This window comes from Carettochelys insculpta, chromosome 21, assembly GCF_033958435.1.
Source record: "Carettochelys insculpta isolate YL-2023 chromosome 21, ASM3395843v1, whole genome shotgun sequence".
NCBI classification, from domain to species: Eukaryota; Metazoa; Chordata; order Testudines; family Carettochelyidae; genus Carettochelys; species Carettochelys insculpta.
The window spans coordinates 13,304,697-13,318,557 of NC_134157.1; the positions used below are offsets into that span (position 1 = coordinate 13,304,697).

Sequence of the window (13,861 nt, forward strand, 5' to 3'; positions counted from 1 at the left end):
CTCAGGTTTCAGCCCAAACCCACCTTCTGTCTACACACCAATCTCTCAAACTCAGACTTGGACCTAGAGTCCTAGATCCCATGGGTACAGAGGGTTCAAGCGCAAGTCAAGCTAGGACCCAGGGTTCAGGCCAATTTCTTTGCAGTGCAGATGCAGCCCCATCTGACTCAGGGCCTGGTGGTTCACCAAAATTATCCCACAAACCATGGACCAACTCCCTTTGTCTTGTTTCTTCTCCTGCTTTGTGAGGAGGATCTGGGTTTGGGGGTGAAGCTGAGCGGAAATGATGCTCTTTGGCAGTAGGAGAATGAATATAGGTAGGGACTTCTCTCAGCACTGCTCAGAGGGCAACTTGTGGTTTAAGACTACACATCCAGACTTGTGCTGCCACCTCTGGTTGCTCACATTAACCAGGGAGGAGGTTTCTCTTCTGGCTTAGTGTTCGATGCCCTGTAACTTACCAGGCCTGGCTCTCTTTTCTCACTGCGGCGCTGGTTTCTCCAGGGGTTCATTTACGTGCAAATACTGCAATTGATATAGTTAAACAGGCACAACTTTTGTGAGTGGACTTGGCAATGAATTTTAAACTGGTTCTATCCATTAAGCTCGTTCCTGTACATTTACTGGCAAGAGGCAACACGATATAAGCCAGATTGAAACAGTGTCCGCACACCCAGTTACATCGGTTTAAATGAATCAGTAAAAAAATCACCCCATAGGTTGAACTGGTGCAGGTTATAACACAGACCAGCCTGGAACTCTCCCAGCTTGCTCATGGCAGGGTCTTCACCACAGCAGGTGAAATTCTCTGTTGTATTCTGTATAAATCCTTCTGCTTCCTTCATCCTAAGGTGCGTCTACACTACCCACATGACTGCATAGACACGGCAGCGCTGTGACGTGGGCAGTGGAGTCACACATTTTCTCCACGGGCGAGCTGTCCCAGTGATTAAAATAAACACCATGGACAAGGGGTGGTAGTAGCTCCTGGTGATGCCATGCTTGTCTACTGGCACGTCTCAGTACGTACGCTTTCTGCACACTTCTGAGCTGCTTAAGTTTTATAGCTGTAAGTGGCAGTGTAGGCACAGCCAGTATCTTCCAGCTGTGCATTAAACGCCTAACGTGTAACGCTGTCTCTCACCCTCCCTCCAAGGGGACACCTGGAAGTGCAGCTGAGTGTTTTGTTTTCAGGTACCCGTGCTGCTGTGTGTGTGCTGGAGAAGGGGGGCACTTAACCGGGAAGGCGGGGGCAGGGCTGTGGTGGTGTTTCATCCTGGTGGGAATTTATCCCCCAGTTGCAGATGAGCCCCCAGGAAAGCTCTGCTTCCTGTGCTGATGACAGTTTTCCCTTTGGCCCCAGCGAAGTCAGGATCTTATCTGTAACCACACACAGAGCTGCTGCATGGCTCCCTTCTGCAGAGTGCATTAATAAGCTCAGTAGTCCTGGGTCTGTCCTCTGCTTTGCCACTGCCTCACGGTGTGACCTCGGGCAGCACTGCAGGGAATCTCCTGAGGGTCTCCTTTCCCAGCCATATTGAGCAGAGAACACTTTGTATTTCCTTTTCACGGTGCTCAACACTGGACCCTGTGTTCCTCATAGCTCTGACTTGCTCTCCTGCCTGTGCATTTGGGCAGGGCAGTGTGTTAGATGGATGAGGTTTAATTGTTCCTTTGCTGCATTTCCTTTCATCTTTGCCTAACATGGAAGGGGATGAATGGGGAGCACCTGAGAATACTTCCTAGGAGCAAACAGGAACAGGGAAGCAGGGAGCCCGTAGCAAAACACAGAGTAGTAGTAGTAGCATCCTTCAGTCTAGGTAGACTATGGATTGCGCCCTTCGTAGTTCCATTTGGGATCATCATTTGCAACGTCGACTGTGACTGTGAAGGCCCACACGAGAGTGACAGTCCTTGCTGCATCTGTTGCATGTGTACTGGGTGTCTGGCTGGACCTTACTGTGCTTTCTGTGGGCTCTCTTCTCCTCTGCTAGCTGTCTGATCCTCATCTCACCCTTCTGAAAGCCCTTGTGTAGTTCCTGCCTCCATCTACTGCAATCATCTGCCAGCTCCTCCCAACTGTCCGGCTCAATGTCTGCCTCCCTGAGGTCCCTCTTGCAAACATCTTTGTAGCGCAATTGGGTGCATCCGGGATGTCTTTTGCCAGAGGCTAGCTCGCCGTACAGGATGTCTTTTGGGATCCTTCCATCATTCCTCCTGTGGACGTGGCCAAGCCAACAGAGCCGCCGCTGCCGGAGGAGCGTGTGCATGGTTGGGATTCCAGCTTGCTCAAGGACGGCTGTGTTGGACACTCTGTCCTTCCATGATATTCCAAGGATGCTCCTGAGGCAGTGCAAGTGGAAGACGTTCAGCCTCTTTTCCTGGCGGACGTACAGGGTCCAAGACTTGCTGCCATAAAGGAGGGTGCTGAGGATGCAGGCTCTGTAGACTTGCGTTTTGGTGTGAGCGTACAACTTGATGTTATTCCACACTCTCTTGCTGAGTCTGGACAGAGTTGTGGCTGCTTTTCCGATCCTACTATTTAGCTCAGATTCCAATGACGGGGGGACCCGAGGTAAATGAACTCGTGGATGATCTCTAATGAATAGTTGTCAATGCTGATTGATGGAGGGTCAGCAATGTCCCGACCAAGTACATTTGTCGTCTTTAGGCTGATGGAAAGCCTGAAGTCCTTGCATGCTTTGGAGAACTGATCCAGCAGTTTCAGCAAGACACGGAAGAGCGAATGTTATGGTGTGTGCTCAGACCAAACTCCACGGAGTGGGAGACCTCAGGGCAGACCCACTAGAGCAATGCTTCTCAACAAGGGGTACGTGCATCTCTGGGGGTATGCAGAGGTCTTCCATGAGTTCCTCAACTCATCTAGCTATTTGCCTAATTTTCCAACAAGCTGCGTAAAAAGTGCCAGAGAACTTCGGTCCAGATTAAAATTTCCCACCAATGACAACTTGTTTACGCTGCTCTGTGTGCTATATACTGAAATGCAAGTATAATATTTCTATTCCCGTTGATTGGTTTTGTAATTAGGAGACACTGAGTAGTTTTTCAGCAAGTGTGTGGTTTTGTCTGTGATTTTGTAAGCCAGTCCTTTCTAAGCGAGGTGCAACTTGTGGGTGTGCAAGATGAATCGGACTCCTGAAAGGGATACAGTCATCTGAATGAGTGAGAGCCACTGCCCTGAAGCTCAGCCCTCATTGCTGAGTGTGTCATCAGGCACAGGTCTGAGTATGTTACTTTAGGGCAGGGAGCAGCAACCTTGCCGAGGCAGAGTGCCGGAATTTGACCTTTTGGCCTCTGTGTACGGTTGGTGTGTCAGTGATACTTTTTAAGTCACTAACAGTCCTACTTACAACAGCTTCAATATTAAATAAAGATGCAGAGCTTTACCCTAGAGGTGGTGGTTGGCAGCATTAGCTGGTCTTTTGTTAATCTGCAGGCAGCGATGGCTTTGAGCAAGCTGCATGCGGGAGGGGCGGGACTGAGCTCCCGTCTCACGTACCGATGAAAACCGGCTCGCGTGTCACTCTTGGCACCCGTGCCGGGGGTAGCCGATCCCTGCTCTAGGGGCTAGAGAGGACAGGCTGCTCTTCTTCAAGAGCCCTTTGGCTGTTAACCTCCCTGCCCCCTTTCAAGGACCCTGTGGAAAACCTTCAAGTCAGTGGTTTCCCAAGGGTTATTTATCTGCTTAAAAGAGGCTTTAGTTTGCAGCATGCTGTTACGAGCGGGCCCCAGTCCAGTTCACTACAGGAAAAAATGCCCCGCTCCTCTAGGCCAGTGTTTCTCAACCTTGTTTTATGAAGTGCCCCTTTTAAAAAAAATGTACCCCAAGACTTCTCTAATGTCCACCTATGGGTACATGTACCACTGGTTGAGAAACATGATCCTGAGGTGATCTGAGGTCTTGAAACAAGTCCCAATCAACCTGTCAAGGTTACTGTCCCCTTTTCAGGCGTCAGATTTGTTTTGCGTCCCATCAAGTTACACCTCACTTAAAAACGACTTGCAAAAACATCACAGACTGCTGAAAACATGCTGACTTTCAACCTTCTTATTATCAAATAAATGAATTGGAGTAGAAGTACTGTACTTACATTTCAACGTGAGGTATGTGAAGCAGTAGAAACAAGCCATTGAATGAACTTACAGATTATACTGACTTTTCTAGTGGCTTTTATGCAGCCTGTTGTAAAATTAGGCAAATATCTAGGTGAGTTGATGCACCCCTTGAAAGGCCTCAGTGTATCCCCAAGGGTACACATACCGCTGGTTGAGAAACACTGCTATAAGCAGCACAGACACCTCGCTGGAATGGCCACAGCATTGTGGGCTGACCCAGTGGTATTCCACTGCAGGTCAGAATTTCAGCCTCCCCATCTGATGTGAGAATGTCTGTGGCTGGGTCCTGAGCTGCACACAATCTGAGCAAGTCCTGGTGCTCATTGACACAGGGTCAGATCCAGGGTATAGCCAGGAATTTGTTTGCAGTTGGCGCTACCTGGAGCACGTCCGTGACTTCCAGTGGAGTTCCTCCAGGTTTTCTCCCCTGTAGCTGAGATCAGGATGGCGATGTCTACACGGCGATTGCTATTTCGGGATGCATTTGTATCCTGAAATAGCAATGCTCCGGCTTTTCCCTGTGCTCAAACTAGCCCAGCCATTTTGAGTGTGGTACTCCGGTTCCGGTATCCTTTCTCATCTGAAGGGTCATGGAACTTTCAGAATAAGGAGTTTTGAAATAATGTGCACAGTTTACAGAGTGCAAATTTGCATAGCACAAATATGGAGACATGGCCAATGTGGCCCCCAGAAAATACAAAAATAGAAGAAACCGGAAGCCATAACCTATAATCCTTTTCTATTAGAAAAGTTATTAGGGGGCACATTTCTCTGGGTCTCTCAGTGAGTTTTGTATCGTCCATCTACATAGCCTATGGGTCTCCAGTGCAGGAACCATTTCTGTGCTTACCATGTAATAGGAGGGCACACTCTGGTTTCCGGGAGTGTTGCTGTTACCGGCTGAGATTTTTCAAAGCCGCTTAAGGGATTTAGAGGCTCCATTCCGACAGAACCCAGGAGACTTAGATGCACAATTCCTCTTAGGTAAGCATTGGTACTCCACGCAAAGCACGCAACATGGCAACATCATATGCTCACGAGAGCCTCTCTGGCTGGCTGTGCTCAGCTGGTTTTGGGACGCTGCTGCATGCCTCCCAGGGGCAAGGAGTTCTGTTCTCCAGATGAGCAGGGATTCTGATCCGTCACTTCTTCCCTGCCCACCCAACCGGAGTGTGTTGTTAATAGCATTTTTCCCCTACTAAAAAAAGCACAAGTTTCCTAATTGTTTCCTGCTGCAATTGAAAAACTGATACAGAGACCGAAATAGAACCTCAGGAGAAATGCAATTGGAAAGAGAGGCTGGAGAGCAATTCCCATGGGTGGGAGACCATCAGCTCCCTATGCCATCCCAGGTCCTGCTCTCTGGCCCATACTGCCCCTGCACCATTACAGAAGGCCCACTGCTGATGGGGTTTTATCCTTGGAACGTAATCCCACCCCCTCTTTGAAAGAAGAGGAGAGACGTTATTCGTGGCTGTGAACTGCTCAGGGAGGGCAGTTGCAGAGGCTCTCTGAGTATCTCTGTAGATGGAAAAAAAAGGTCCGTACACTCTCTGGTCTGGCAACATCGGTAGTCTGGCAAGATTTTGGTTAGCTGTGTGTCTCCTTATCACAGGGGTGGCCAAGTTTCCTGTGGGCCCATGAAGTTTGTTTCCAGCCCCCAGTCCCGCTCTCAGTGTTCTGTGCTGTTATTTACCTGTAATTTACCCCTAAATGTCCTTCTAAGTGCCCAGTCAGCAGTGGAAGTGTTGGTCATGTGCTAGACAATATTGACCTCCCGTGGTCTGGCAAATTCTCTCATCTGTCACTGGTCAGGTCCCCAGGGTGCTGGAATAGAGAGGTTCAACCTGTATTCCCCTCTATAGCTGATCAAGGTACATGTTTGCTATGGCCACCTGGGGGCAGGTGGGGGTGTTTTTCCTGCTGAGTTAACCCTGCATTGCAGTGTTTGGAGCATTAAAAGTTAACTTCTTTCCTGCCACCACATGACATGGGGGATTTCATGCTGCTTTTCAGACCCTTCCTTTCAGATGAGTCTCAGTTTAGGCTGCCCCAGGGAGGAATGATCATCGGTAAGATGACCAGGCCAAGGCTTTCCAACTAGGGGGTCTAAAGTCACACGAAGGCAACCAGTGATTGGATCTCCAGAGGTGCTGGGCACCTAAGAGATGCAGTGATGCCAGCAAACGAAATGAGGGAAGTGCCTGAAACAGCACTTAGGGCACAGGGCTCCTGCAGCGTTAAATCCCACAGACGTTGGGCTTGTGGAATGCTTTCCTGGAGTACAACAGGGCAGGCATTGGCTTACTGGTGACCTCCACTCGTCATAAGTTGGAGGCCCTTCCTGGGTCAACAGCACTGCTGAGTGCATCCTTGCAACTACCTACAAGGGAGAGAAGATGTCTACACAGGGAAATTGTCTAGCGTAGCTGTTTTGGAATAGTTCACCGTGTTCTCAATTAGAGTCCAGGCATGTGCAGTATGGGATTTAAAGGCCTCACCAATGTAGGAGGATCAGTAGGTGATTTCTCATGCAGACACAAGGAATTGGAAAATGGCAAAGAACTATGGGCCGGGGAAATTATGGGAAAGCATTGGAGGACTAGCAGTGTCCAGGTTGCTCACTCTGCATCTGCACTGCTGAGCAGTGATATTAGCAACTCGAATGTTGGCAGCAGTATGCGCTACCCTATCCCGCTGACAGGCCTGCCAGCCCAGGTCAAAAGTGCCACCGTGCTTGAGCGAGAGGTTTGTGGGTGTGGATGGGATTTGGGTGAGAGACAAATGCTCAAGTCAGACTGTGAGTTAAGGCTGCAGTGAAGACAAGCCCTTCGACTGTAAGCTCTGTGGGGCAGGGACCCTCTTTTGAGAGTGTGCGTGTCTGTTCTGTTCAGTGTCTAGACACACGGAGCCCTAATTCCAAATGGAGCTTCTGTGCACCTTCCAAGTCACCGAGCCAGATCTTCAGTGGGTGCAAATCAGCATCCATCTCCTGAAGCCAGTGGAGTGGGTGATTGATACCAGGGCAGGCCTGGCCCTCTTCCTTTAGCAGCTGATATTAGGGGTTCCCAGAACCACGTCACCATCCACACCATGCTGGAGCCACGCTGTCTCTGTCGCCCCAATGTTGTATTTACACAGCTCTGACCTCCTTTAATATATGCTTCTGGCTGGGCACATTATAAATCTTTCTGATGGAAAATTGCTTTCGTTTATCGGTAGCCTCGCCATTCAAGGTAATTGGCATCTGTTCTTGCATCATGGAATCTCTATTTTTATCAGCTGCTCACAGAGCCACATGTATCCACTCTGCTTCATTATCCTAGCCAATTTCAGACCTATTGCTTTTTTGTTGCTGTTATTGTGTAGATGGGAGATGTGGAGGCAATGACTAACGTGGCTATTCCCTCTGCAGCCAGTCACTGGCACCAGGCTTCCTGCTGGTGCCCTGGATTAGCCACACTCCCTTGGCTCTCAGCAGCGCCAACAGAATACAGGATGAGCGTGCAAATAGGTCCCAGAACCAGTTATGTTTCTTAGCTACCTGGTACGCAATATTGCCCTTGTGTTTGTGGGAGAGCATTCAAAACATGAATCCTAAAAGCCCCCAAACCAGATGGCAAGTGAAAAGACTCTGGAATTTACTTACCTTTAAAAAAATCTCATGATTTTTGAGCCAGTCTAGTGATTTCTGCAGAGTTAGTCTCAGCTCCCCCACCAGCCTGTCCTGCTGAGCCAGATCCCCTCCCCCAGACAAAGCAGACTTGGGGTTACCGCCTCCCTGCAGAGCAATGTAGATACTGTTTAACCAGAGCTGTGGATGCAGTTCTAGTGCACAGCACCCAGGGAATCAACCCCCAGAAGGGATCAAAACCCCAAATAAATTTGTCTCTGTGCACATCTTGGATGCATTAGGTAAGCTCCCTTTATCAATGAAAGGGTGATATGCCCCCAGGTAATAATAATTTACACTGGGTTTGATTATAAACAGAAGTCTTTTTATTAAGCAACACAGTAGGAGTTAAGTGGTTAGAGAAGGATGAGCAACCAAAATGAGTTACTAAATCAAACAAAAGAGGAAATGCACCGCTAATTCTACTGTTGTGAGTTCTTACCCTAAACAGCTGCCTTTATATCAGGTGAAATCTTCAGATCCGGAATTATCTTATCCTGACCGGGGTCTCCAGTATAGTTCTCTGTCATTGTTAGGGTGTGCCAGGCAATTTTCAAAGCAGGCTGAAGACAAAAAATGGAGGCAGTTGCAGAGAAAGACAGAGGAACCCTGGGTTCCCCTTGATACCTTTCTCTGGTGAGGGGAATTCCAGTGTTCTCTTTGTGTAGGACATTCCATGAGTAGGTCACCTGTCCAAGTTCCCTTTAGGCAATCAGCCATTGTCTGGCAGCTGGATTCCATGTTTACAAACAAGATCCTCACATGGGGATTGACACCCATTAGGTTGGCTAGTACTGCCTCTCAAGCCATACTCTCACTGTAGGGCAGCCACACCTCCTACTGAGGTCTTCACAGAGCCAAACATTTGGAATACAAATACGTAGCCACCATTTATAACTTCAGCTACAAAGTAGGTACAGGCACAAAATTAGGTTTTACAGATCCAACAGGTTGTAACGTTAAAAATGACAGGTTACACAACACATTTCATCCAAAGTATTTCTGAGTGATGCATATTTATATTCCTAACTCATTTCCATAACGCGGGGGGAGGGAGAGAAGGTTCGACACATGGTGGAAGTAAGAAGGCTGCATGTTGGAGTGAATTTAGCCGTGTAACGTTTCATGTTGCAGAGAGATTCCCTGTTTATCCATCCAACAGGGCAGCATCAGCAGGAGCAGTGCAAACATCTCTCATGCAGCTTGGCCATTGTGTCTCAGGGCCATTCATGGAAGGGACTGAGGAAGGAGTTCAGCATTTCAGTCTCTGTGGCTCTCTCACTCATTGCTGACAAGGATGCTGGCTGAGAGCGACTGTTAACTCATTGAACAGCCACACAGAGAGCTGACTTCAGCGGGGCTTGAGCTGGCGACAAGGGAAAGTTCTTGTCATGGGGAGGGGCCCAACCAGGCCACTGCCCAGATTGCTGCAAGAGGATCCAGATGATGGATCCTGTGTGCTGTCGGCCTCTGGTGTCAGAAGAGATGCGGTGCCTGGGCTTCATTTTAGCATCCCTGTCCCACTCACAGAAGGCAGTTCTGGCACCCTCACTCGAGAGCTTAGCCCAGGTGGCCACTGCCACGGCCCTGGGACCAGTGGTGGTCCTTCAGGTTCTCCCCGTAGCATAAACCGATACCTGAACTCTAGCTGGTGGTGTGGGCATGGTGGGTTACGTACAGACTTTTACAGGACGGAAACCCACTGTTGCTGTTTCTTCCAAAGCACAAGTAATATGCAGTGATATGCAAAAATTAACCCAACACCTGTTTCCCTGCCTCAGTTTACTCACCACTCCAGTGCATTCTTGGGGTAGGGGGCAGAGTCATCTCGGACCCTCCAGGGCTTTCTGTTACATGTCTTGGGTTCTGAGACCTGGAATCTTCTTGTCTCTGCTGACTTGGGCCAATGCTTTCCTGGCCGAATTTCCTATATTCCTCTGTGAGTCTCCCCCCAGCCCACCCAGTCCATGGGTTTAAAGGCTGCCGTTGATGCCTCGGTATAGTTTTTCTGCTTGGTGACTTTCCATTCTCTAAACCTACAGTGCTGGTGGAGAAGAACAGAGAGAAATTATGCCTAGCTCCAGCACCCTCCTTGTCTTTGCTATTGTTTGCTTATCATACAGTCATTACAGCTGACAACATTCCATTGCCCCAGTATGAGGAAGATGTGATGGAGACCTTGCCAGCTCCTGGTAGCGTCCACCTTTCCAGAGAGCGCATTCGGCCATAGAGCAGTTTGCATAGTAACAGCTTCACAATGTCAGTCTGCATCCATGAGTTTTACAGACAGCTCCTCCAAATTACCCTAGCTCTGGACCTCTCTTCCAGTCCACTGAGCCATGCAGTGCCTGGGAAAAGCAGCCTGGGCATTGTTTCCTAACGGAGTTTGAATGCTGATGCTGAAAACCCTGGGAAAGTTTTACATAAATTGCAACAAGGACAGGTATTGTCATCTTGTTCTGAGAGTGCACGGAGAGCCTGGCATGACAGCCTTTGACCAGTGTTCCTTCTAATCTTTTCTGTCCCTGTGCCGATCATTTTCATCCACGTGCAGAATAATTTCTGAGGTGCACCAAGGCATGTGTGAATGTGTGCCACCAGTGGAACCAAAAAAACCCAGCTGTGGGCATTCTCTTAATCAACCGGGCAGCCTTTGCCTCTCTGCTGAGCGGCTGCAGAAGTGCACAGCTTACAGCCAACACTGTTGGGTGCTGACGCAGCACAAAAGAATGTTTTTTTCTTCAGTTGGAGGAACTCCGAGCACTTTACAAGTATTAGTGCAGGAGGCCTCGCACAGTCTGGTAATTAAGGGAAGTATTAATTCCATCCTGTTTCCCCTGGACAAACACGAGATCACCATATTCTGTCCACAAGTCCCCTCTGCCCCATGCTGCAGTAGAACTCGTATGGATTAAGTGTGTTTACCTGCAAGAAGAGAGCTGCAGAACGCTGTGCACAGCTAAAAAGGACTGCATGACAATCAAGCAGTAAAAATAGGGCTGGGGGGAGGAAGGCAAGAAAAGGAACGAAATCTTCGCACACTCTGCATGAAGCTTATTCATCAAAACCCGGAGGGAGCCAGTTCTGAAGCTTCAGATTAACAGGAAAAGAGGTATGACAAGCAAAGACATCAAAAGATCTCAAACCCGTCAGTGAGCACTTGCTTTGAAAGTTTAGCTAGTCAGCAGGAAAGAAATGTGACAACGACATCTAAGACGGCAGGTACGAAGGAACTGGGTGCAAATAGACAGCTCTTAAGTCTGTGTGTTGGCAGAGGGGGTAGCACTGAACGAAGTGGGTGTCCATTTATCTGTCTACACAGTGCGTGCCTTTGATGTGTCGAGATTCAAGAAGAAGAAGTACTTGTAACTTACTGTGTCAGGGCAAAAGATGCACTGGATTGAAATTCCTGATTGTGTGGGGCCTTCCTCTACATTCGCCTTCACCTAACGCTGAAAGGGGGGAGAAGTAGGACCAGATCCTCTATTGGCATAAGTGGGTGCTGCATAACATGAGCCAGTGGAACAGCTAATTGGCATCACTGGAGGATCTGGCCCATCAAGTTTTGCTAACTGACATGATGTGATAAGCCTCCTGAATGATAGCAAAACTGCCCATAGAGTCAAAGATTTTTAAGGCCAGAAGGGATCGTTAGATCATCTAGCGCAGGGGTCAGCAACCTTTCCGAGGCTGAGTGCTGAAAGTTGACCTGAAAAATACACGGCTACCTTTCTGATACTTTTAACCTCTATATATGGTCTGAGTGCTGGTGATACTTTTTAAAGTCACGAATAGTCCTACTTACAACAGTGTAATTCATAAATAAATGAAGGTGCAGAGGTTTACTGTGCAGGTGGTGGTTGGTAGCATTAGCTGGTCTTTTGTTAATCCACAGGCGACATGGCTTTGAGCAAGCTCCTGCCTGCATGGGAGAGGAGGGGCAGGGGCTGAGCTACCGCCTTGTGTGCTGATGAAAATCGGCTCGCATGCCACTCTTGGTACCCGTGCTGGGGGTTACTGACTCCTGAGCTAATCTGACATCCTTGTGCATCATAGGTCTCTGACTTACATACAGTTACCACTGTTTCGAGTCCAGTACCTTCAGGCTGGTTAAACCAGGAGCAGCAAACTTTTTATGTTGGGCTCCACTTTTCATCCCTGCAGCTAGCAGGGCACCCCCTGCCCCCACCCCCAACCTGTCTAATGTCCTCCAACGTTATGGAAAATTTGTTTATGTTCGTAAGAAGAAAAACTTCTCAGCACATGTAAGCAGATAAGTCTGTAGAATGTAAACACTTGATTAATTGGTACATGCATGTAAACACACACACAAAAACAGTAGCAGTAACATATTGCAACATCTTTAATGAGAAGCACGAGCCTGAGACCCAGCAGCCAATCATGCTGCGCCTCCTTAGGAAATTTCAGCCCCCCAGAGGGGACCTGCCTCCCACTTTGCACACCTCTGGGCTAAATCATCTTCCGGGAAAGCACCAGTCTCCATCTGAAGACAAGAGATGGAGAGTCTCTCCCAGCCCTTGGTAATTTGTTAACCACCCTCCAGGCTAAACATTTGTGCTGTATTCAGGGTGAAGTTATTTAGCATTAATATCCCTTCATTGGTCTCTGAGATGACTTTCTGTAGGGGATTAAAGAGTCCTTTAGCAGCTGGTGGTTTCCCCCCAGAAAGGCCCTTGTGCTCTGCAGTCCAGTCTCACCTCTGCTATGGAAACCAGTCAGCCGAAAATGGAAAAAAAAAAAAGAAATCAAAGAAAAAGACTCCAAATGTAACCCCTGCCTTTCTTGTTTTCTCTTGCAGTTACAGAGAAGGAGGTGCAGCAGTGGTGAGTTTCTGGCCCCCTATTTCTGGTTCTCGTGAGCTCCTGAGTGGTGTGTGTGTGCAGCTGTTGGGTGATAAGTCAGTTCTGTGAGCTGTGTTGAGTGTGGGACTCTTGTGTAACCCTGTGCAGGCCTGCTAATGGGGGGGGAAGGGGCAGTTGCCCTGGTGCCTGATGTTAGCAGCGGTGTCAGCTGGAGCTCCGGGTCCCTTTGAAACCCTGCAGCAGAGCTGCCTCACCACCCCGTGCTGCTCTGAAGGTGGGGGAGTGCACCCAGTACCACTGTCTGAGTGGCACTAAAGGCTGCCTGCCCTAGGCCCTGCCCCTTCTGCCCTTGGCCCCACCCTTATGTCCTTGGCTCCACCCCTTCTGCCCTTGGTGCCTCCCCAGGCATGGAGCCATCCCCACTCTCCTACCTGGCGCCAGGGCCCCTGGTGGCTGTCAGCCCTGCTGGCCATGTGTGCTTGTTTGTCTCAGTTACTTCTCAGAGTTGTATTGCCTGGGAAGCTGGCTAAACTGAGCTGCAAAGGCAGGTGCCATGAGACAAAAGACTCATCCATGATTCCTTTCAGGGCGTGGCTCCTGTTCCCAACAGTCTTTCCCATAATCCAGTTCTGCCTTTATTCAGGCACCAGGCTCTGCATGCAGCTTCTCGCATGCCGGGTTCTTCTGTACTGCACATTAGTTCTTCACCTGCCCTTTGAACTCCACTGGGCAGGAAAGGTTTTCATGGCTCAGGCCCACCTTGGAGGCTCATCTGCACTGCAGTCCGATGTGGGCTTGCAGCGGGGGAAGTCAGACTCGGAGTAGCATTGATAAAAGTAACCGTGTTGATGTGATGTGCAGCAGCTAAACACCAGCCTCAGGGCACACAGTTGGCTGTAGGTTCTCTACTCAGATTTCACCAGCCAAGCGCCAGGTGTAAACTCCTCAGGCCCTAGAACAGCTGAACTGTAGAGTCACAGACAGTCCTCTTGGGCACTGCAGTCCATCTTGTTACCCAGGCAACCTTGCCTTTGTGATAGGTGATCCCTTACTGCAGTGCTCAGCCCATCACCGCGTGGCACGCTTGAGAATTTCACAGCACACCCAAAATACATAACCCAATCACCCTCCCCTCCCCCAGAGCCAGGCACCCCCAGTCCCCCTCCCACTCTAACTCAATGGTGGCTACTCGCCAGAGCCACTGCCGCTGCAACCATGCGCTCCTCCC

General features: G+C 49.2%; 1 protein-coding gene across 4 annotated transcripts in view; it reads left to right on the forward strand.

The window, feature by feature from the left end:
* Nucleotides 1-13,861, forward strand: part of NCS1 (neuronal calcium sensor 1) — a 104,743-nt gene that overhangs the window by 42,854 nt on the left and 48,028 nt on the right. For all 4 annotated transcript variants that reach the window (XM_075015389.1, XM_075015388.1, XM_075015390.1 and 1 more), the window contains one exon: nt 12,630-12,654. In XM_075015389.1, coding sequence (XP_074871490.1) covers nt 12,630-12,654 — 25 coding nt within the window. The remainder of the gene's footprint in view (nt 1-12,629; nt 12,655-13,861) is intronic.